Source organism: Diadema setosum, chromosome 21, assembly GCF_964275005.1.
Source record: "Diadema setosum chromosome 21, eeDiaSeto1, whole genome shotgun sequence".
Taxonomy (NCBI): Eukaryota; Metazoa; Echinodermata; class Echinoidea; order Diadematoida; family Diadematidae; genus Diadema; species Diadema setosum.
In genome coordinates, this window is record NC_092705.1 from 15,193,588 (window position 1) to 15,218,409 (window position 24,822).

General features: G+C 39.1%; 1 protein-coding gene across 1 annotated transcript; it reads right to left on the minus strand.

Annotated features, from left to right (window-relative positions):
- Positions 1–4,427: 4,427 nt before the first annotated feature.
- Positions 4,428–8,758, minus strand: LOC140244745 (4-galactosyl-N-acetylglucosaminide 3-alpha-L-fucosyltransferase FUT6-like). The gene is made up of 2 exons (XM_072324358.1): positions 8,747–8,758; positions 4,428–6,008 (listed from the first exon to the last, which is right to left on the minus strand). The coding sequence occupies exons 1-2, from the start codon at positions 8,756–8,758 to the stop codon at positions 4,428–4,430; spliced, it is 1,593 nt and encodes a 530-aa protein (XP_072180459.1).
- Positions 8,759–24,822: the final 16,064 nt, after the last annotated feature.

A 24,822-nucleotide genomic window follows, 5' to 3' on the forward strand; every position in this document is an offset into this window, starting at 1 on the left:
GAAGCAAGATCGTCCGGTGAAGGAACTAAGCTCAGAGCTTGATACACGTAGTTCGCCATTTCCAGTTGGAAGTCCAGTTATTGTCGGATAGGTGTCATTAATCAGTCCCAAAGGTATCAAGTCAATCCGTTGTGTGTTAGACTTGTGCTGTGCTACTATCGGGCGTGTCCATAGCAGACAACGTCCTACGACAGTCCGTTGAGTTTCCGACTATTTAGATATCATCGAACAACTTACGAGCTTTGGGTTCTTCTGGCATTGGTATAACCCTCGTTGAGTCGTGGTATGAGTGTCTAGAGCTTGCCGGATTAGGTTTCATAGGATATCACCGGGAAACCGACATTAATTGTGCATTTTGGGGACCAGATGAGCCTCTGATGCATGGTCAGTGCATGGAATGGGGCCTTGATATAACATTTAAGACGCTATTAGCAACGAACATCACGGCTAACGCACAAGAGAAAACTGTCTGATATGCAGCATGGTTTAAAAAATAAACCATTCAAGAAGACAATGTGTTAGTTCAGGTTATCACAATTCTCAAGGACAGTTTCCATTACGCATAATGTTAAAGTTTGCAACAAACACATGTGATTTTAGAGTAAATGGAACGCAGTTTGAATAAAAAAGGTGAAAGTATGAAATAACAATGTAGTCATGATGATACAAGACTCAACACGTATTTCTTTCTTACTTCATATTTTATCGTCATATGAGCAGCATGAATGTGACGTCATAATATATAACCATAATAATGACATACAATGTACTATGTATCATAATACTGAATGGGCTTGATTATTTCAGGAGGGGCTATTCATTCCCCGAAGCCGCGTGAACAGTTCTTTTAAATCCTAGTGAACTCTACACACAGGTCCTTGTTGGGGCAATTGCACGCACATGCACAAACTACAATTAGTACTTACGACTTTTTGGCTATAAAGGGGAGGGGTGGGGAGCAGTAAGTGTAACAATCCTAAGGCAGAGTTTCACTTGTCAGAGTGTGGCGATTCCAATAGCCCAAGTGAGATATAAGAAACCACCGTCGACATAAAATCAACGGTATGCATTTCAATACCAAGAAAGTTGACGCTATAAATTTTCACTCTTATTTTACCACTGTCTTGTTTTGAATAAACTTTTTTCTTTTTTTAATAGAAAGATGCTTGGAATTCAAGCAAACTTTGTCTGACCCCATCCAGCCATTCACAAATCACATGTAATAGGATTAATACAACTCATTCATGCGACTTTCGGTGCCAGTATACATTGAAAACATATTAATGCGACCATGCGATAAATTCTCAGATATATAAAACCTCGACACACATTAATGCACGTACCGATATACTTTAAAAATCCACTTGGATCGTCAGGTTTCGTCATTTAACGGGCTGTTAAACCTTTCCGTACTGAATTCCGAAATCCCAGTTGACTTATTAGATAAGCCATAAGCAGGTTCCGATAGGGGACATGTTAAGTAAATCATAGACGGGGGGGGGGGGGGGGGGGGAGGGGGTTTAACAGGCCCCTTCCAGATCTCGGTCATCGCCACGAAAATCGACACACTCATTGCCTGCGACGTTATAATCTACAAATAGTATTGTAAAGTTGATTTTTCAAAAAGAAGTATCATTCATGCTTTTCATGTATAATTGTACTCGTGGATTCAGACTATTTGCTGTTATGGACACTAAATAAAGCTAAAAATGCACACTTTTGGTGTATATATTCTTTCCAGTGGACTTAGCATAAATTATGTAAGTGGAAAATTGTGCCATAAAAAAACTCCTAAGTATTTAGTTTTTTATTTGCCATGTATTTCTTTTTCGAATTTGTTTTTTTTTTATTGTTTAATCATTACATTTTGTAGGCAACACTGTTTCGTTCAGCTGATGTGCTATTAATTGAGTTTTGTAAATGAAATAAAGAAATAATCATACTTTTATGAAATCTGACTGTATTGACAAATTTCACTAATGCTGTCTTCAAAAATGTTGTCCGTGACGACAAAAATATCAGTCGCACGATGGTATGGGAGAAGGATTCAATTCACTCCAGGTAACACGAGCGCTATCAGGTGACTTTTGATAGTTTAAACTCTTGATACCAAAATTGTTTCTTGTTCTCTAGAAGACTACGTTCCATGCTATTGCCCATCCAGAACGACAGATTTCTGTCGTAACTGTTCTTAAGTCTTGCCCTGGAGTATTTTCAACAAAAGTATAGAGCGATGAGGCTGTATGTCCAGCAGATGTAGCAAGTTTGGTTATAACTACTAGGAGTCAACGCCTTTAACTGGGTATACATGGCAATCACTGCTGCTAAGCCCGTTACATCCATCTGATATTTGCCCAGCTATAGTGAATACTTCAGCTAACTGCGAACCTTAACACAAAATTAGCTGTAACTAGCGTAGCACACCATCCCATCAAGTTCGGCGAAATTTTGCCACAGAATCCTCCCCCATTAGATTGGCGCCTTTGAACTTCACCACATGTCTTTTATAAACAAAAGATTGAATGAAACCGGTTATATTCCGTTCGAAGTTAGAAAAAAGTAACTTGCATTTCGAGAAAGAAATATGAAATAATCTTTAGTTATTCTTTAATGTTTATCCATTGAAGAATGGGTCCTGAATTTGCTAATTCAGAGCTTTTGAAGTTCTTAAACCATAACAATTAAAAGAACAGCAAAAGGCTCAAATGATCTTTACTGTATTCTTTGAAACACGCACAATGGATACTAAAAATAAATCGTGACAAAGAGATAATGCAAAAACCATGAAAATTTGGTTCCGGGGACTTGATGGGCTGATATTGTACAAAAATATAATGTGACACTCATACTTCGAAAAAAAAAATGGTGGATTACGTACACGAAGACAGACATTGACAAATACACACATGTTTATGATCCCGTATATTTTTATCTATAATAATATATCCACGCAAGATCTTAGCCAAAAGGCATATATATAATCTCTACGCCTATATACAAAATGTCTCCAACACATATAAGGAGTTTAAAAGTTGGCACAGAATTTATCGTTTTATCTATATAAAAAATTATGTGATGTTCATATACACTGTGTCTCAAATATGCGTGGATGCATTTACACACTTACTTTTGTCGGCGCTTAAATGCAACTGTTATATACCGAAAGAGATCCATCACGCCTCGTATCTATGAGGGATTTTATTATTAAAAAAAAAAAAAAAAAAAAACCTACGATGACGATGATCACATGTTTATCTCAAGAAGATTAACTAATACTTAAAGCAGATTTCAGTATTTTAATTCTAAGAGGTTACAGAGAAAATAAAGCTAGAATATACATGTGGAACAGGAGGGTGATCTAGTGACGGGCAAATTCATGGCACTGAAAATAATGTCTATCGCTATTCTCATTAAGACGTTTGCTGGAAAAAAAAACTTAAGATAGACTGATAAACCTGTTATATTGTGTGAGCATTGTTTCGGAAGGGTTATTTGTTCTATGAGACACATAGGCCAATAGAACTCGTCGGATTTCATGAAAGTTTACAATGATCTTATTTCAACTGGACTCCGATCTCCTCAGAATCCAGTTTGATGGAACGTTCGTTTGTTTTGGGGTTTTTTCCGCGGCATGATCTACGGGGGTATTTGGCATAATAATTCACCAGCGGAATATTTTACTAATACTGATTAAAGGCTAGCTGTGGAAAGCTTTGGAGCTGCTGGCGAATTTTTCCTTCAAAGGAATGTTTATATATATAGATTTTTTTTTTAATCAGATGCTAAAGTATCATCATCAGTCTGACGAAGAAATAATTAATATAACTATAGCCCTTGAGGGCATTTTCTCTAACATGACAACAGAAATGTAAGCTCTTAAACCTTCTCAATAAGAATAGTTAGATGAACTTTATGGTTTATCACAAACAGGCCTGCAACCACAAATCGCAATTCGATACAATGCATGATAATGAGTAATTGAAGTGAGGTTATTACAGCTCTACAAGAAAGATGCAACTTAAGTCATTCTGAAATTAAAGAAAAAAAAAACGTGAAACGATGCGATGCGATGCGATGTAAAACAAATATCTGTACAAGCATGAAACGGACACTATAGGTGAATGATGCCAGGTCATAAAAAGTAATAATTGGAAATCATTATACACACAATAAACTTTTAACAATAACATTCGCAGCTTCCCCTTGTTCAAGCTTGACTCGTTGGTACCGGATTGACAATTACAGGTTCCTTCGAAGAACGAAAAATGAATGATGCTATCACTTGCCCATTAGACGTCTTCAGTTTTCATAACCTAGGTCCGTTCATAAGCCTCACTTGGGCAAGTTGTTAATGGAGCCAACAGGAAAGATATGAACATATGCAACATCGTTAAGGTTTCCAGTGACGCCGACGTTAGGGTTCAGGGTTACCTCCATGGCACCCAGTTACTGATATCGCCAGGTTTTGTGAGGTTCCGATGGGGCCCTCCGCGGCAACCCCGGAAGTATTTCGACTCACCTATCGTCTTTACAGGCGGTTTGGAATATTTGGATAATTTTGGAAGTACGCGGCAAAATGCCTCGGGATACAGATCGGGGTATATCTTTTCAACGCGACCCTTTCTCCTCCAGGCGAAAAATTCGTTGTAAAGGTTATCGTTCTTGTCGATCATTTTGAGATAGTCAACGAGATCTTGGAGTGAGGCGAAGTCGCTGACGTGGACGAACGAGTTTGGCGGAGCAACCCGCTCGTAGGCTTCACGAGTCCCGCCATAGACCAGAGGAACAACTCCGTTCGCAAGACTGTTGACCCAAAATTTTTCACTGATGTATTCATCACATGGCGCATTTTCCAGGGCTAAGTAGAATTTGTAGACAGATTGTTGCTTCGTGCAGTTCGGTGACAGTGGTGGGAGACATTCCTTGGTACCACATTTACCGTAGGTGTCAAATGGCATCAGTTCCTGGAGTTTCTGCACCCATTCATACCTCGGCCAGAATGTGTTGTTACAATTGCTAGCTGTCCATACCAAGAGAGACGTTTTGTTTTCCGCGTAGTTGATTTCTTCAAAGTCCGTCGGCTCGCCTGGGATATACCGACCGTATGGAAAGTACACATCGCTGTCAGAGTGGTAGGTCATGGTGTAGTGGTATTTGATGTCCTTGATGGTGTAATCCCAGTAACTCATCATGAGTGGGCACTCCATGGCGTAGAAGAATACCTTGACGCGACGCGGAAGGAGTGTAATGAGTCTTTCAGAAATGCGGGGCATTTTGTAGCGAACTTCCTGCGGCGCCATGTTGATGAGAACAGCATCGCTACGCGCGAGGAACCTCTCATCCGCTGTGGCCCTCAGTGCCACGTCACAACGATGTTCGGGGCACTTGATGAACATAGTGGGGAATTCTCGATGCTGGGTGACCCGGCTGCTGTAGTACGGACTATTTACATCCTTGGCCTCTTTGAAAGCCTCATTTAGGTTCACGTACTCTCGCCAGTATGCGAACGGCGCCATTCGTGGGGTGTAGGCGGACAGGTAACGAATACACCTGTTTTGTTCAATATCCTGTCGTGACCCTTGCACGGCGTTGTGTTTCATCTCGGCGCTTTCCTGCTCGCTCGACTCTTTCGTATCATTTCTTGTGCCTTCCCCCGCCTCGCTTTTATGAACACTTTTAATTCCTCTTCCCTGCTTATCCATCGACGTCGATCTAATTTTCTTGATGTCGATATTTGAATTCGAATTCGCCTTCTCCTTTTCATTCTGCGATGGAATTCTGTCCGGAGAAACTTCGGCAAATTTGTCTAGGGTCACCACTAGCTCCCTTTTCCTGTCCACAGTGCGACGAAGGTTCGGCCTTTCGAGAACGCTGGTTCGCAGAAACATGATGACGCACAGGTGAAAAGCTATTAACCCTAACACCGCCAGAACGCCTGTCCTCAGACTCACCCGGGAGTTTAAGACTTGGCGTATGGCACGTCGGCAGGTGAAAGACATGTTGTTTGTCTGTGGGAAGGAAGAAGAAAAGAGCATTATCATTTTTTGATGAAAGTATTACAATATCTGTAACTATAGCAGAAAACACAGGCAAGTTACGAAATACACTCGTCAAACCAATTGCTGGAGTGGGACGTTTTTGTAAGGAAGAAATGATTTTGATTTAGGTGTTTTTCATCAAGACAACCATCCAGATACTTCACCACAAACATGTTTATGATGGCTGAATTCATGTCGTGCCTGTTAAAATGTGAAGCACTTTTGAGAGTTCGGAATGACAAGCAATCAAATGAAGAGCAGCATACATTTCAGATTAGCGCCCAAGTGCTTTTTTAACGCAAAAGTATTTATATACTAATAACCACCAATAGGAAAGTCATTGAACAACAGTGTATAGTTCTCATATCAATCTGTCAGCTCACAATGATGGTACATATTATGCTAGGTGTTACAAAAAACATTTCCCACTTTTGATTCTTAATAGTTCAAAAACTATATATCAGATAAAACTGACATTGATATGAGCAATAGCTGAATAGTGTACAATTTTGTTCGAGGCAATTTTAAAATGACAGCATAATTCAGTTTCATTAAATTAAACATCAATTTTCAGTAAGGTTTCAGATTTTGCTCTATTTTCAACCCTTTGTACAAAACTTTAACTTCGCACAGAAGTCTCATTGGTGTGTGTGGGAGTGTGTAGTTGACAATGGTCCTTGACAATGACCAGGATTTGAATGCTCCATCATTTATTCATGAGGAATCCTACTATCACAGCTAATCTTTATTCATTCTGAAATGTGGTGTATGCAAGCACATGGAAACATGTGCTTGCTTTTTTCATGTGCATGCATTTCACCCTTTGCTAGGAATTCAGATTAGCAGTGCCCAGGGCAATCCATCATGAATAATAAAGCATTAATGTGCCTTGGAGCACAGCTCTGAACAGGTGGTATCCAGGGGCCCGTTTCATAAAACTTGTAATCAGTGACAAGTTGTCATAGACCCCGTTTACAGTGCGAGGCTCGGCCGCGGCCGAGCCGCGGCCGAGCCCAGCCCCGCTTCAGTGTAAACGCGCAAAAGGCCAAATACGAGGCCAAAATTGGCCTCGCATTTGGCCTCGCTCTGGAGGTGGTCTCGGCCGCGGCCGAGCCCGGCCTCTTCTTGGTGTAAACGCAAACTGGGCCAAATGCGCGGCCAATTTTAGTCTGGCTTCCAGACCCTTTGCCCGTACTATTTCGCTATTCACGATATTAACCCCCTCAACGTGGAAAACTAGCATAGTTTAAGGTGGTTTTGTCCTGCAAAGGATTTTTCCTTCGGCAAAGGCCTTTGCCCGAACGGCGACTTCGTCGCCACGGAATCCAGTTGGCAAAGGGTCTGAAAACCAGGCTATACCAAATTGCGTTTGTTTACAAGCAGAGCGCCACTACGACAAAATATTGAAAGGTTTGAATTAAAAGCGCGGCCGAGCCCAGCAGTGTAAACGGGCAAAATTGCGAGGCTCGGCCGCGCAATTGAGGCCGGGCTCGGCCGCGGCCGAGCCGCGGCCGAGCCCGGCCCCGCACTGTAAACGGGGTCATAGTGACAAGCTACTGAAATCCTTGCATCTGATTGGCTGAGAGCAAATTTGTCATAGAAATGTGGCATTTGTCACTGATAACAGGTTTTATGAAACAGGCCCCAGATCCATTGTTCAGGGTCATTGTAAGTACACACTCACACACACATCATTAATTCCTGTGTAAAGTTCAGGTTTTGTACAGAGGGTTAAAATTTGACCAAAATCTGGAACCTAATCATTAATCATGAATTTCATGAAACTGATATAGGTTTTCATATTCAAATCACCACCAACTATATTGTACACTATTTAGCTATTACTCATATCAATGACATTTTTATCTGATATAATAGTTTTTGAGCTATTAGGCATCAAAAGTGGGAAATGTTTTTTGCAACACCTAGTACAATACCGATGTACTATAAGTACGGCACAAGAAGCAATAGCACCATAATTGAATTGAAAATTGTCGCCACGGAGAGCAATATTTCTTACCATTCAATTCAGTTAAGCTGCTTTATTTCTATTCAAACCAACAAAACATAATGTTAAGTATGCATTTGGCAATTTATATTGTTTAACAATTTGTATAGGAAGTACATGCCGTATAATATAATATAAAATGTATGTACGAATGAATAAAACGAAAATAAAAGTCAAACCCTGATGGAAAGGACACACTGTCTCACAGTGTGTTCACAATGTGTTCAGATAGTCGACTGTGTGAAAACGCTTGAATGTAACAGTGTGAAGCTGATTTCACACGATGGTGTGGTTTTTCACAGAGTGTTAACACACTGTGAATGAGTGATTCACAATGTGTTCATACTGTGTTCGTTCCAGCACGGAATGCATTAAACTTTGCAATGGTGAGAAAAAGTAGATAGTGATGGAAAAGAGTATAGTGAAAAGCGAAGCTTGTCAGACCGTGCATGAATCGCTCGAAATACAATATGCCAAAAACATACATAATATTTATTCAAAATTTACCAAGTACAGTTCGAGCTCTTGAGAACATTATGATGCAGGTGGTGTAAAGCATATTGTAAACACTATTGTCTTAAAGTACAGAGGAAGTATGCTTCACGTTAACATACAAACCATGAAAATGAAACAGTAATGATATGCGCAGAGATAATTATGAGAAATGATATACAAAAACAGCACAATAGAAACGTCATACGTTAGAATCCATGCTTGTGTGTTCAGAGAGAGCTTGATCCAACCCAGCCGACTCGATGTGTGATCGTCCACAAACTAAATTCCAACGCATCACTCCAAAATCATTTATATCGGCACAAAATCCCAGACACCAATCGGTGCGTCCCCTTCCGGGTGCCAAATTGACTTGTAAACCAGACCAAAGCAAATATGTTGAAACAAATCGCTCTTGACTACGTGCAATTGAATCAGTTTTTGAAGTGCATCACCGGGTTAAATACATAATGGAGAATAAACGAAGTATTTGGATATAAAATGTCAAAGTTGTTCCAGCAATTGTGTTGGGAATACGGCTACTTAACGGTATGCAAACTGGAGTGGGTTTTGATGTACAGCTCGTGAAGGGGGACAACCGCTTTGGCTCCAAAGACGAAATTTAGAAGAAAAAAGAACAGTTTCTTTGAACAATAAATTGTTTGAGTAAACCCTATGTTGCGTGGGATTTACCAGAGACAACCGCATCTACAAACGCCGGCCGAAGGCAATGTTCTTTACCAAAACAGATATGTGTAGGCGTGAGTAAATTATTTGTAGTGTTTTGGGGGGAAAGAGTAAAGGAAAGTAATGTGAGTCGGTACGAGGAGTTTCAAGAGATGGAATGGCAACAGTCTTATTCTCTTTGACCCACATATAGATGCCGCCACATAAAGATATTTGAAGTATGTGACAAACTGGATTTTCCTCATAGACAAATAGACAATGAATTCATGCTTTATTGCATAATGACCACCCACTCTATAGGGAAGATATGTCTCAATGATGATAATCACTTTTCGGCGTCTATACTTACAAAAGATGAGTGGTACATAATGGTACAAAGACAGAGACATACGAGAGTAAAAATAAAAATGCGCCAACATTGATGAAACAAATTTCTCGACTTGACATGCCCAATGTGACATATTAATGCATTAAAAAAAGATAGGCCTACTTGAATATTACATCTTCTGTAGACCGATTTTAGTGTATTTTGTAACTTAAATCTTTATGCAAAGGTCATTCTCTAGATACAAAATATCCATGATTTTACTTTTTCACTTGTATTGTTCGATGTACAAAAGTATTGAATGAGTAAGAAGTCAGCTTTTTTGAAAACTTGATAAATGAAATTAAATGTAATAAACCGTAAAGTGGACAGTGATTAACTCCGAAGACCTTTCATTCTACGAATTCACTGATTTTTCTTACTTGTTTCTAGTATACAACTTTGATGAGAATGGAATATATACATGTACATATATATATATATATATATATATATATATATATATATATATATATATATATATTTACATACATTATAATGCATTTGTGTCATATCAAAACATAATATTCGAATTGAAGAATGATATAAGCTTCTTACCACTTACACTGGAATGCTAAGTAGCAGCGTTTGAAGTAACTCTCTTCATAGTTCAGATCATCCTTTATAACATTCCCTATATTTCTCTTCAAGGTTATTGAGTCTTTGCACGTAACGACAAAGAATTTTCATTACATATCACTACCATAGCAGAGAAGCATTGTTGTAGGTTAGGTTCTAAACGAACAATAGAACCCACGCCCTGTAAAGTTATGTACTAAATAGATAGAAAAAAAGATTTTGTTGTTTTGCCTTAGAGCTGTTGATCTCAACGAATGAAATTCAGACCATTCTTATCGTCGTTGGTGTATAAGATCAAAAGGTTATCATTATCTTACTGTTTTTTTCACAGCAATCAAAGACTCTAGACTATGAAAGTATTTATTCGAAATGAGTGTTACCTCAACACTTCATTGACATAATCATAGATAGGATTTGCATTGCGCTTGACATTTAGTTTGGTGTAGTGCACACACAAATCGATTATAACGACCATCACACCCAGAGATTGGGTGCCGACAAGTTTCATCTCATTGATTAGTTTTCGAGGTTTGGATTCGGGTTTCGCACACATCTTAAACTATGGTGTTTAGCTATCGAATGTCAAGGCTTTTCTCTGGCTTGAAAAGCAGGTTTCTCACCTGGAGAGTAGCTTGCAGGGACTAATCAAAGCCCAACCACCTTCTGCTCAATGATGACTTCATCTTAGGGATGGTGATGCGAAAGTCCGCCGGTCTAACACATTAGCCAAGAAATGCATAACAATGTAGCGCATTTTCGAAGCGAAGTTTCCTACTTCATTGGCTAGCCTCACTTATATAGTGGAGAGTCCTGTAACTCTATCTACGCTGTGTTGCTACATGGGTTACACAAACACTCAGAACAGTTTCTTGACTGTTTACCGTTGCTGTTAGTATGCTTCCCTTTACGCCACTTGCAGGGATTACGCCAGGCATTGTTCCGATCATACGACAAAGAACTAGAAAGCCTGTCAAGCGCTCTCTCGACTAAAAAAAGAAGAAGAAAAAGGTAGAGTAAAGACATAGATACCGGTAGAGGTCACCTAAAGCCGGCTAGCAAAAGAATCATTGCTAAAACTGCATGATGCATGCAGCGTCTTCAGGGCAGACGGACAGAGTTACACTATTATTCAGGCATATTCAAAGTAAGAGAGAGAAAACAACCTCTATTTATCCAGTGCCATCTCCTTGAAATCTTGTTTTATTATAGGGATCCAATCAGCAGAATCCTTCGAAAGACTGAAAAAAGAATCTCAAATCTTCCATGACTATTTGCATCTTGTTTGTATCCAAAATCATTTGTTGAAGGTATGGTATAGTTTTGGTTGAAATGGGGCTTCATGTTTCAACTTTATTTGTGAGATAATGAAAAACCTCTTATGGAATATGAAAGAACTTTGAGTGGGATACAAAGTTTATGTGATGAAAATTGGTTTTGAAGTGGTTTAGATATCCAAATACAAAGGGATCCTAATAAAAGCTTGGATCCACCTTTCATCATAATCGCTTTGTTTCGGATATCTCAGCTATTTCAAAACATAATTTCCATCAAATACTTTATATTCCTTTCAGAACATATGCTCTGTAATATTTTATAAGTGGTTTCTTGGTATCTCTCAAAAGTTCAAAGTTCAATCCTTATGTCAACTAATACTGTATCATCCCTTTAAATACACACATACATCTTCCTTTCCCCCAATCGATTCACCTATATACTGTCAATAGATAAGTTTGGGGCTCGTTCTATTGATATTTATTCCCCTTCCCCTACTCCACAGAATAGATAACTATCGATAGCAATGTAAATGCTACATTGATTATCATTATTGTTGTTATTGTTATGACGATGATGATGACGATGACGATGATGATGATGATGATAATGATGATGATGATGATGATGATGATGATGATTGCAATTATCATTGTCATTGTCATCATTTTCATCATTATAGAATTTTGAATGTAAAAGACCGTTTGAATATTTATATTCATCACAAAAACTACTCTATAAGGCAGTAATCGTTCATATGTAGCTGTCCCTTGATTTATATTTTTTTCCGACAAGGATGAAATTAAACAGAGAGAACACTGCTCACGTTTATCCGGAGCCAATTGGTCACATAAACGTTTAAAGATTGATGTTATTAATCTTATGTTATTAATCTTATCATGAAAAGGAAGGTTCCCATAATATTAATTTAAACCTTTCCGTGGGATTTTGGACAGAGTTTACAAAGCTTACGATTTTTCTGTAACAACTGGTACTCAAAACCTAAGAAGGTTTGAAAATGTATGTACGTGTGTTTTGTTTTATCCTTACAACACCATGCAGTTTGTTTGATTAAATGGAAACGACACTGTCTAACATCGCGTGTTTTGAATGAAAAAAAATATGTGTAATGCTCAACCATGTTTGATTAGAGTAGGAAGTATACTCATAAGCGGTTATGACTTTCTTTAATGTTGTAAAATACCTGCTCACGTTCAAATGTAAAGAGTAGAAGAGCTACAGATGAAAATGAATTGCTATATACAGGGCCGGCGGAGCGTTTTCAAAATTGGTGGGGGGGGGGGGGGGGGGCGGAGGACACTTCCGGGTTTCATGAGCTAACGAGCAAACAAAAAAAAAAAAGTCTTCAGCGCAAAAGCATAACCTTACCGCGTTCACACTTCAAGGTCTCTATCTATTTCTTTCTAGTGCCACTTACACACTTCCGGGGTAAAAAAAAAGGCGGGGGCCCAAAGTGGTGACACCTTATGTATTCCTTGTATGGTGCAAAAAAGTGTGTGTGTGTGTGTGGGGGGGGGGGGGGCAGCCCCCCCCCCCCCCCCCCCGTTCCGAGCCGGCCATGATATAAATATGGCCTATATATGTAGGCCATATATCAAAACATAATTAATGCACTGCATAGTGGTTAGATAGATTTTATTGATTAATTTGACAATACCTTTAAGAAAAATAAAATACAGTGGGGAATCTGCAAAATGGATTTTAATGACGATCAAGTATTTCAGTGATTTGGTGAAGAGATATACTCTACGTCGTACAACTAAATCAGCTTTATCGCAACTGATTGACAAATTGCCCTACATCGAAGCACCGAATTAATCGGTGCTTTAGTAGTAACCATGATAAACAAAAAAGAATGAATAAGTAAACATCATGTGCATACATAGTCGGGTTGGATTCTAACCAATGACCTCCTGATCACCGGACAGGCGTCTTATCCATTGGCCTATCGAGCTTCCAGCGCTGGTTCTAATGTGTGCCCATGCAAGATTTTCTTTTAAACATGGCAGCTACAAGTGTACTAAAATTTGATTAATTTCGTGCTAATTTACGTCGATGTTGGACAGTATTGGTCAATCAGTTGCAATGAAAGCAATCTGACGCAAGAATGTGATAGATTTGAGTGTATCAGCTTTGCTTTGTTCTGTTGTTGTTTGTTTGTTTGTTTTTTGTCATTTGTCCAGTAAATATTGAGAGTATAATATGCGTGGCAATGTATTATACATTCCATGAATGCGGCAAAAATTAAAGGCGGTTTAGATGTCCACCGGAACGAAGATTCGGTATAGCATTGTTCAACTAAAAACCCAAGTCCTTGTTTATTGTATGCTAGTGATTCGTAATAGAGGGATTTATAAACAGTGAAACCTTGAATATAATCCTCTTTAAGAAGAAACCCATGACGTGACGTCATAAATATGCCTTGATGACGACAATCCAACTTTAAAATAATCGTATAAGACATGCAAGTATATGTCGGTATAATCTTTGCAATCTTCTTATAATTATTCTCACCCAAGGGAAGTCCATTACAATGATCAAACTTATGATTGAGAAAATTGGCATACACTTTGGATTGATCACTTTCATATTTGAGATATATTCTTTATCTGATACCGAGAAGATTCACAAAGATTTGAGATAACGAATGCTCTCTGACGTTGACAAAGTATTATCGAAATATATTCCTCACAAATAGATGGAGGTAACGATTGCTTATACAGCGCCTGATTACGATGATGATGATGATGATGATGATGATGATGATGATGATGATGATGATAATAATAGGAGTAATCATAATAACAATAATAATGATAATAATAGATGATAACAATGAGTAATAGTGATAATGATATCGTCTTCTTTATCGATGGTAGCCTCGTTGGGTGGGAGAAGGTTTAAATGTGCACCACGTATTCTTTCTTGGCCACATACAAACCCAAGAAGAATACGTGGTGCCCCTACCACCAAATGTTCCACCGCCAAGGAAGCCACGGTAGTCACGGTATCCTCGGTAGCCTCTTCAGTATAGCCTATAGTACACCAATGTTGACACCGGTGTACCAGGGGGCCTACCATTATTAGCTCCATAGCTTTGCATTTAAGGTGTCAGATGGATACTCAGTTCGCCTGTGTTTTGTGGTTAACTTGTAATCAGAATCACAGACTTTCCTTGATTCACCTCTATTTTTATACACCCAATAACTGCTTATTCTGCACATTATCCAGAGCGTCCATAGAACTTTGTCTTGACATTCTGATTCCCCTGGATCAATAATATGCATGGATGATGAGACTAAGCGGTGTGTTATGAGCACGTGTAGGATTGAGCAACATCCGCGACATGTACAAATGGTGTTACTTATAGTGTATACGATCATAGATCACACAGACCAATGTAACTAATGACTGAAGTTTACTCTATCTAATTATTTCATTTTCCGACCAATCTTCTAGATATACAACCATTGTGGTTAATGGTTAATGCCAAGAAGTTTCAGGTGACACTCTGTTATAAGTTAGTTTACAAAAGGGATGGATTAAACCGAGATACCAGTAAATTTCACCTGAGTATGTACAGGTGAATACAATTTAATTTAGAGTAGGTTTTATCATTTCAGACATACACACGCACCTTATTGTTAGATGTCATCTCTGTAGTCGATAAAAGCTGTTTTTTTATTCGAGACAATTCCGTTTCAACTGCGAAGAGGTGGACTTCATTGAAAATGGTGACTCAAGTATAACTCAGTCAACTCCGGTGTGATATTCGTGTAAGAATTGGTCTCCGTTCAGGCGGACGGCAGCCCACGAAAGTTGTAATGTCAAATTTGAATAAAAAAGACGGTCATTCCTGTACAGAGTGCACTCATTCTTTGATTCCAGGTCGACAATAAAAGCCCAAAAACGTCATCATGAAGTTTGCAATAATCATATTACACCGACTGCAGGGTGTAATCTGTGAAGTAGACAATGAGGGTTTTGCCTGAAGACCAACTGTTTCTTTAGAGACGGTTGTTACGTGTCTCTAAAGACTAATAGTTTATTTCCAGGCACAGAATATGGATGTTTAGCAATATCACGAGTCGGCAAATGTTCCACACAAAGTGAAAAAGAGTTATTTCGGCGAAGTACAGGACAGGTGCTTGACTGCAGCATAATCCACAAGAAAGAAGTTTTCCATATTAATTATTTTCCCATCCGCCTGCTTAAACGCTTAAACGCTCTTGTGGGCCGAATATAATCAGTGATATTTTAAGAACTACGTCCACAGCACTCTCATTGATTTTGAAGAATGAAAGCAGCATTTGTACTTCTTCGCTGTCTTTATTGAAAATGACTGCAGTGAGATTCGGCGAGTATGAAAACCTATAAATGGTCTCTCCCTCGTCATCGGATGCCCTTGGTAGTCGCTGAAGCGAGTTCTCAAAACCCAACCCTACCATAGGCACACCCTCTGAGACGATCGGTAGAAATTCCAGGTGTTAAATGAAAAAAACAGCAACATAGAAATAGAATTATAGGTGACGATGTCGTTGCTCCTAAGGCTCTGTTAGTATTCTGTTCAACGACTACCAAATATCACTTAATTCTCTATTTTCAACAATAAAAGTCCAAAGGAATGATTAATGATATGACATTATAATGATGATTGAAAGATAATTATGATTTTTCTTATATCGATTATGTTTTGAGATAGTAGTTGTTATATAAACTAAGAATATGATTTTCGAGACAATTTTAGTAGAAATGAAAAAAAAAAAAAAGCTGGCCGGAGGTCTTGCCTTACCTAGCAACAACTAAGTGAGTTCCTGCCAAAGAAACTTAATGGGAGGGAGTACTTATGGGTGAACGAATTCTTCGTTACAGTAGGCTACAGGAAAAGAACTGTCGAGAAGTATTGTAATGAATTACAGAAACGGTCTATTGAATATAATTGTGGGAGTTAATTAGAAAATAGAGCGGGTTTTCAGTTCCATGGCATGAAATATACTGGAAGTTCTCCGTGGAATGTATCAATGCCGCCTTCTTAGAATCTCTTTGATCACTGTTGATTAAATCATTTCGAGTTTTATATCACAGCAAGTCATGGGTAACCAGAGAGAACGATACATCCCAGGAATGTTTCCACCGTCTGCTTGGAAACAAAGAAAGTATAACAGCATCCATACAGACAGTATGATCCACAAGTACGCGCATACAGTAACACATACACATACATATCATTATACTGTGGAGCAGAGCTATCTTAATAGTGAATAATATTGAAAACAATAAGTTTTTCGACAGACAACAGACAGAGTGGTGGTGTGGTGTAACTGATGTGACTGCGTTTGTTGGGGAGGGTCACTACAAGAGCAGCTGCATTCTGTAATTTTTGTAACTTTGCTAATAAGTATGTTGTTATGAGGCAAAGCCGAACAAGTGGCCATAACCGAAATCCAGGTGGGACGAAAATTAACGAATGCATGAACAATTTTCTCAGTAGCACAACGGTTTAAGATATTAGGGGGGAAACCTGAGTTGCACAACTGATATCGAACAATGTTGAGACAAAATCAATTCTTGTGGACATTGCCATATTTGAGTCAAGATACACAGGACTGCTACCGCATACATTAGACAAGGCAATTTCATATCCAGCAAGAGTTGTAGAAGTGGTGGAAATCTTAAGAGCCGTAAGGTCAATTCACATTTGCTAAGGTTTAATTTTACAGAGTGGAAGTTTAACCATGAATATCTTGTACACATGCCTCTAAATACAGACAGCGCTGTCTGCATCAAAGCTCTGATTCAGTTTGAAAGAAGTACAGTGTGAAGAATATCAAATCGTCATAAATATGATAAGAAACAGAGTTTTTACGAAAATATTCTTAAAACCTGTTAAATACAGCCTAAACAATTACAGTGGGTCCGCCCACATGCAGAGCCTTGCGGAACTAGGCATGCGAAAGAGGTGAAAAAGAAATCTGGTGGAAGAATTTACTAGGACAGCTTGAGAGTGACATGACAGTTCAGACTTGAATCTTTTAAATGCTTGACCTTTAACACCACAAAGAGGGGTGAGGATATTCAGAAGAACTGCATAGTTAATGTTATCAAAAGCGGAAGATATTTCGAGGAGTAACATGTAGCAATTACTTTTCCGCCATCCATCTCCTGAAGAATAGAGACGGATTCATTAAAGGGTGGTACAGTTTTGGTTTGATGGGGTGAACAAGGAGGGTTTCTATACATACGCATATATTGACCTCTTCGGTTTTAAAACACTTTAATTAATGTCGACCATAGTGGGGGCGGGGCTTTCAAAATAGCGAGAAAAGATACTCAGGAGGTTATGCAAAGAGTTCGGTGTATTTGATGTCAGTGCATAACTCAACCATTGTTACAGGTATACTTGAAGCCACCCCCCTCCCTAGTTATTCTTGCAATAGACATTAACATAATTAACAGCACGCAAACTAAAGAGGTCCATACTAGTTTTGCCGGAGAAAACACAATATGATAGAAAACCATCAAAGGGACAAATATTCTGATGATATAGACACGGCTGCACTTCTTGGCGGAGGCATAAAAGCTTGGAAGACAAGCTGAAAAGGACGACAAGTTAGGATCTAAAAAAAAAAGTTTTATATTGCAATCCATGTCGGGCCAACTTTATATTTTTAGCTGAGTGAGTGGTGTCCGACCTTCACAGATACTAAGCGAGAAGGACATTTTGTGTGTGGGTGGAGGGCGAGGCCAGATGGAAGAAGGTGGGCCTTAAAAATTCCTGAGATTTAGACGCTCAAAAAATGAAGAAAGATTAAGAGTTTCATAAATCCCCTTTGCCCTGAAATATCGCTGTTCTTTTCTATCAAATACTACGAACTGTGAATAACTGACGTGTATCGGGCCCATACACCCTGTGGATATTCCGATCACGTGTAGTGCTGACACGCTTAAGCTATGGTCACAACCCCCAATATCAGCCTGCTCGGCGACCGGTCGGCGAGTTTTTAGCTAAAACCGGTCGGAGAACGACCGGTGACCGACCAATGACCGACCAGGCGCCGCTGATTTTTAGGGCATCGGTCGGTCGCTCTGAAGTTTTAACGCGGAGTTAAAATTTCAGCGGCGACCGACCAGTTTTCACTCGCTGCCCAAAATACGCTCGGTGTCCGAGCAGGAACCGCTCAGGTACTGACCTAATCGAGCGGTCGCTGCCGAGCGATTTAGGGAACAAAAATAATAGAGACAAAAATGACAAGAGCACAGAAGAAAACCAAGAGAATAGATCGAGCGGTCGCCGTCGAGCGATTTGGGGACTAAAAATGTTAAGATAAAAATGACATAGGCACTGAAGGAAATCAGGGCCTAGATGGAGAAGATAATCTAGCGCAAGTGGAAGAAGCAGGGGGAGGGATAAGAGGCAAGGAAACCCCACCAACATATCAGAATCTCAACATCTCGGCAACCAGCATGAGGAACATTGAAGTCAGAGGCAACCACTTCAAGGCAAAAGAGATGAAAGCTAAAAGTTAGTGTCGATATGTTGACGTAGTAAAACATGGTTTGGTTACCTTATCATTCATTAAATGCCTATTGATCGAAGAAGAAATGAATAACAAGAGATGGGGAAAATTAAAACATGAAATCAAATAGGAATACAAAATACTGTAAAATATAGAAGCAAAAAAGATATTTTGGAAAATTCTAATCTATTCTAATCTTTGTTCCATCTTGGGTGTTCCTCCCTTTTGTTTTATTTCCTTATTTCTAGTTATCTGTGGTATCACATGGCGGAGTTTTGTTAGTTGATAATTTAACTATTAGATGTTTTGCCTCAAGTTTTCTCTTAATTAATTAATTAATCAATTAATTAATTAATTAATTAACACATCACAAATCACATACGAGCATTAAAAAACACAGGTAGCTCGTGAGAAATTTCCGGCAGAGACCGGCGGGTGGCCGCCGGTACGCCTGCGGGTCACCGGTAGATGACCTATCGATCGACCGTCGGTCGCTGAGCAATTTCGTAAAAATCGGCCGGTGGTCGGTGGGAGATCGTCCAGTTGCCGATGGGGCATCGCTCGGTGACTGCTCGGACTCTGCCCGTTGCAGATCCCCACATTTCGCCAAAATTTTACTGAAATCGATCGGTGACCGACGGGAAATCGATAGGGCGCTGCTCGGTCATCGCTGGGATTTTACAGCCTGCTCAGCATCTCCAAAAACTGCTGAGCGGTGCCAAAATTTCAGCAGCGACCGAGCAGGCTACAAATCGGTCGGTCGCCGCTCTGAATTGTGACCGTAGCCTTAGGCGCACGCTGTTTTTACTGCATATACATTTGAGAATTTATCGACAGATCATGATTTTATCATTGCTTTGTTTTTGTTTGTTTGTTTGTTTGTTTGTTTGTTTGTTTTGTTTTGGGAATTTGATCCACCCTGCTCCTAACGTATTTCAATCCATTTCATGGCGAGGATTTAGGCCATGAATCTGGTTTCGACTTCTCTCCTGCGCCGCATACAGTCGAGTTAAAACCAACTATATCATATACAGCCGTGGTTTTCCGGCCGAGCACCGGTCATGGCACACTTCGTTGAGAGGAGTATTATGGATAGACCCTTCGTATGCTTTGAGTGATGATGACAATGAAAATCCCACGGTGTTGTACCCCTGGCGTTGTACACTACTATCCAACCTCCATGGAACATAAAAGGTTGGACACTATTAGGGCCACAAGAAACAGACACAATAATCTTGGACATGCTGTGTGTGACAGCACAACCCTTAATCCACTAACTGACCATGAAAAACTACGTAAGTTGTTAACGAAGCCTCCGCCCTATTCTTGGAAGCTACAATGTGTCAATCTGACTTAAATCAGCTTGCCATATCCGGTTATAATGAAAATCACTGACTATACAACAGATTGATATTTAAAGGTGTGATATATGCATTGGTTGAGAAGAAATAAAGGCAAGGAATATAAGCTCCAGACTAAGCAGGAGAAAAAAAAATTATATGATCATAACTCTGTCGGTCTCAGGTCCACAAAGACAATCAAATGCACTGAATCACAGACAAAACAAATAAAGAATATGGAAGGGAATACTCAAACACCCTTATCAATCAAACTTTATAGGCTCAAAAAATCCTTCAGCATGATCCCAGCATACCTAACCATGAAGACTTGCTCGATGATGTGATTCTCAACTCCACCATTCTGTTTTCACAACATCTTCGTTTGCAAACTTAAGTAATCGTTATTAAACTGCCTGTCCTCTTCTGATCTACAAAATACTCACAAATCTGTCGTACTTGATGTACACGGGTGCCGTTCTGTCCAAGCTTAGCGATTACACGTGATTACATGTTACCACATCTCTGTCTCCACCAATTAAGTATTCTGCAAGCCTGGCAACGCAACCTTCACTGGGCGTCACCCTTCTTCGCAGTCTATACTGACTGAAAGTAACAGGTCGCCACCACGCGTTTCTTGGTTGTGTGTTATGCATAGGTATAGGGCTTGGTCAACTCGTTAGGTAAACACTCCTGCTTCTTAATCCAAGTCCCTCCTTTGTAAGAATCTTGTCTAAGTAGGTATAGTGTTTGAATGGAGCGAGAGAAGAACACATTGCAGTAAAAGCAGACACAGAAACGTTGAGATATGCAAACAGTGAATTTGGAGAAGAACATCAGTTCGGAAAACGTTATACAAGCAATCAAGGATGTGATAGTTTTCTTATATTGGAAACGCATTTTTCTTGTTTGACATCGGAAAGTTTAAAAGGTTCTATGCTTGATTTGGATAGTCAGTATGAACGTTTCTAGAAACGTTCGCTCATATTGCCAGAATATAATAAACAAAAAAAATTGAAGAAATCTTTTCCAAAGAGGGAAAATCCATTTTCACGGATTGGATTTTTTTTCATTGTATAGCAATGCATTTACTTACATTACTTTTGGAAACGCATTTTCTTGTTTGATACTGGAACGTGTTAAAGGTTCTCGCGTTTTATTTAGTCAGTATGTAACGTTTCTAGATACCATCGCTAGCATTACCGGAAAATAATAAACAAACAAAATGAAGAGTTACTTTCCAAAGATGCTAAATCAATTTTTCATCAAATTGGACTTTTTTTTTTTTTTACTCCTATACAAATGCATTTACGTAATTACTCACAGGTATATCACTTACAATATTTCTTGTTTAATATTGGATAATTTTAAAGATTCTTATGATTGATTTAGTCGGTATGTACGTTTCTAGATACCATCACCAGAAAATGGTATATGCTGAAGAGTTCCTTTTCAAAATATACTGCATCCACTTCTCATCAAATTGTGTTTTTTTTTTTTGAATATAGAACTGCGTTTACTGTTAGTCGTCCCATACAATAAAAAAAAAAGCTCTTCAAAGAATTAAAATTCTTGCGAGGGAATGGAGTAATCGGGCGATGAGAAATGAATTTTATTCAAAAAGGCGCTATTAAAAAACGGTTTGTGTTGTTTCAAAATGTCTTACATCCTGCGGGGTCCAATCGGAAACCAGTGTGCATGCTTGACTGCACTATGAACCCAGAGTAAGATTAGGCTGGCTAGCTCTCTTAAGCTATGTATTATTGAGTCCCAGATTAATACCCACATATAACTTGATTGTTAGCTATGAATTCATTTCTATATGCATACAGAGTCTTTGAAAAGATAAAGATGACAAGTCGAGAATGTGTAGAGCTAACACATAGACTAAAAATACACAAAGCGGCAGAAACTATATAGTAGGTACAACATTTAAATAATGTATCTCCATGCTAGAATTTTTAATGTGCTAAATCCATATAATCCCCTAAAATATCAATTATTATTTGAAAAACACCACTGTAGACGGCAGATTTTCCTACGGCACATTTTTGTTATCACATAGTTAATCATATTCTCCTATGGGACATGAAGTCATTGCATGAAGACACTTAGAAACTTGTGAAATAAAAATAAATCCCCCTCCTTCCCATTAAAGTGGATTTAGCACCCGTTGAAAGAAACTCTTCAAACGTGAGCGAAATGGTATATACTGCAACGGACTAAAACAACTTTTTTGTGTGTGTTTGTGAACGAAACGCCTCTCAATTTATAATGTTTGATAATATTTCCTTTTGGCAAAGAGTAAAAAGAACACTTTAAAATTCAAGAGTGTGAAATCAGCTTTCACTTATATACATGCAGAGAGAAGAAGTAGCTGATGTTTTGCCGAAATATTATAGTCTAGATGGCAAAACGTCGATATATATAAGAGTTGAACGGACCAGTCCTAGCATCAAGCAGTTCCCTACCTCATTTCAATCGTGGTTGCAATTGGAATTACTGTGTAGACATCTGAAAACTTTGTTTGTTTTTTTTTCCTCAGGCTTTTACCAGGTGCTCACTATCTTTCTGTATTTTCCGAAAATTTCACTGCTCAGTTTGTTTGATACTATTCATTAAAGTTTGACTAATCATGGAATACAATTCATTCCACGCTACCTGCCATGGGCGAGACCTTATATGGTATGTTATAACGAGGTCCTTGAAACATCTAGAATTGTGTTTCCTCGTTATAACTAGAATCTCGCTATAACCGAGCCATTCTGCCATATGTTTAAATGGGAATGGAACTGGGACCAACACGATCACCTTTAATATACTAGTAGTATTTTCACTCGTTGTAAAAGCGAGCTCTATCATAGCGAGGATCACTGCACGCAGAAAGCGTCTTTCAAGACAACACTTCCACTAGTTTAGTCTTCTTCTCTTTCTTCTTATTGTGTAGTTCTGCAGGTCTGGTAAATACCGTTTGCAGACTGATGCTAGACTCCTTTGGCGAATCACGCGGGGTCAGCATCTCTCGCCTGTGTTTTCCTTTGTGTAATCAAAAGCCGACCATTTCAAAGGATATGTAGTCCACTTTTTTGTTTGAAATGAAGTAAAGTTTTAGTATATATGGTTTGCTTGTTTGTTTGTTTGTTTGTTTTTTAAGTGAGGCCCCCACTCTATGATCTTCTTGAAGGACGAACTGTTCTGCCTATTACCAAAGCAGACGATGAAATAACACAAAACAGCCATTCACGCAAATCCGCTGTTATACTGACTGCATGCCCTAATGTTTTATGATATCAGTCAGAGGGCGCGGAAACTAAGTCACATGATTTTCAATGTAGGAAATTAATCTAATTCATATTCAGTGCATATTTTCCTTTTCTTAGTTCTTTACTTTTCAGGTTTCAAGGACTTTCATACGAGCGATCAGCAGATGGCTTCTGAAGGTACATTCTAATCTAGCTTTCTCCCTTATTGTGTAGGAAAAATGTGACCTTTCTTTTTTCTTGAAGACAGCTTAACTCCGTAGTCTTATTTCATTTGAGGCCTGTTTTTACAGTGGCCAAATGAAAACGAATAGGAATGGCACACATGTAGCCAAACTTTCATGTGAAATCCCACCATACGAGTCAGAACAAACTGTGAAATTTAGCATAGCTCTGATGTGCAAAGTGTTCCAATAGCACAATGAACCCACACTGGCTTTTCTTGAAGTTATGAGCAACAATTAAGCAGAACATAAGTATTGAAATACAGATACAACTGTATTAAAAGTTAGGTGTTTAACGTGGTGAAATGAAGGCGTAGATAGTAAAGTGTTGCGGAACTGCAGACACGCGGATCTGTAAAGCCTTATCCCTGGTATCAAATCCCCGGACTCCACAACTCCAGTTTTCCCTACAAACAAATTAAACTGTACTCGCCACATGTTTTCCACGTGGTAGATTCTGTGGGTGCACGTCGCGAGACCGACACCCATGAGTCATACAGCCCGCGAGTCGTATACAGCCCATGAGTCATACAGCCCACGATTTATACAGCGCACGAGTCATAAAGTCCATGAGTTCGACACTAAGCAAACAAACCCCACGAGACCGACACATTAGGCCCCGTGTTGTATCTGTCGAACTCGTGGGCTGTTTTTACCTAGTGTCGAACTTATCGGCTGTATGACTCATAGACCTGTTTTCAATGTCGAACTCGTGGGCTGTATGACTCGTGGGTGTCGGTCTCGTGGGATGACCCCGATTCTGTGAATTTCGCATGTCGTGGTATAGAACCCCACTGGTCATTCGACCCTTAAAGACCATCAAAGAAAACCAAAGTCCAAATATAAATGAGGATTGAGTGCAAGCGGCAATATTTGTAGAACACATCAGTAAAAATTGTGAGTAAAATCAGACAATGTATTAGAAAATAATGAACTTTTAGAGCTTTAGTGACGTCATCGCTGGATAAGGATACTAAAATACTTCATGACGTCAATATTGACAATAACGTAAAGAAAAATGCA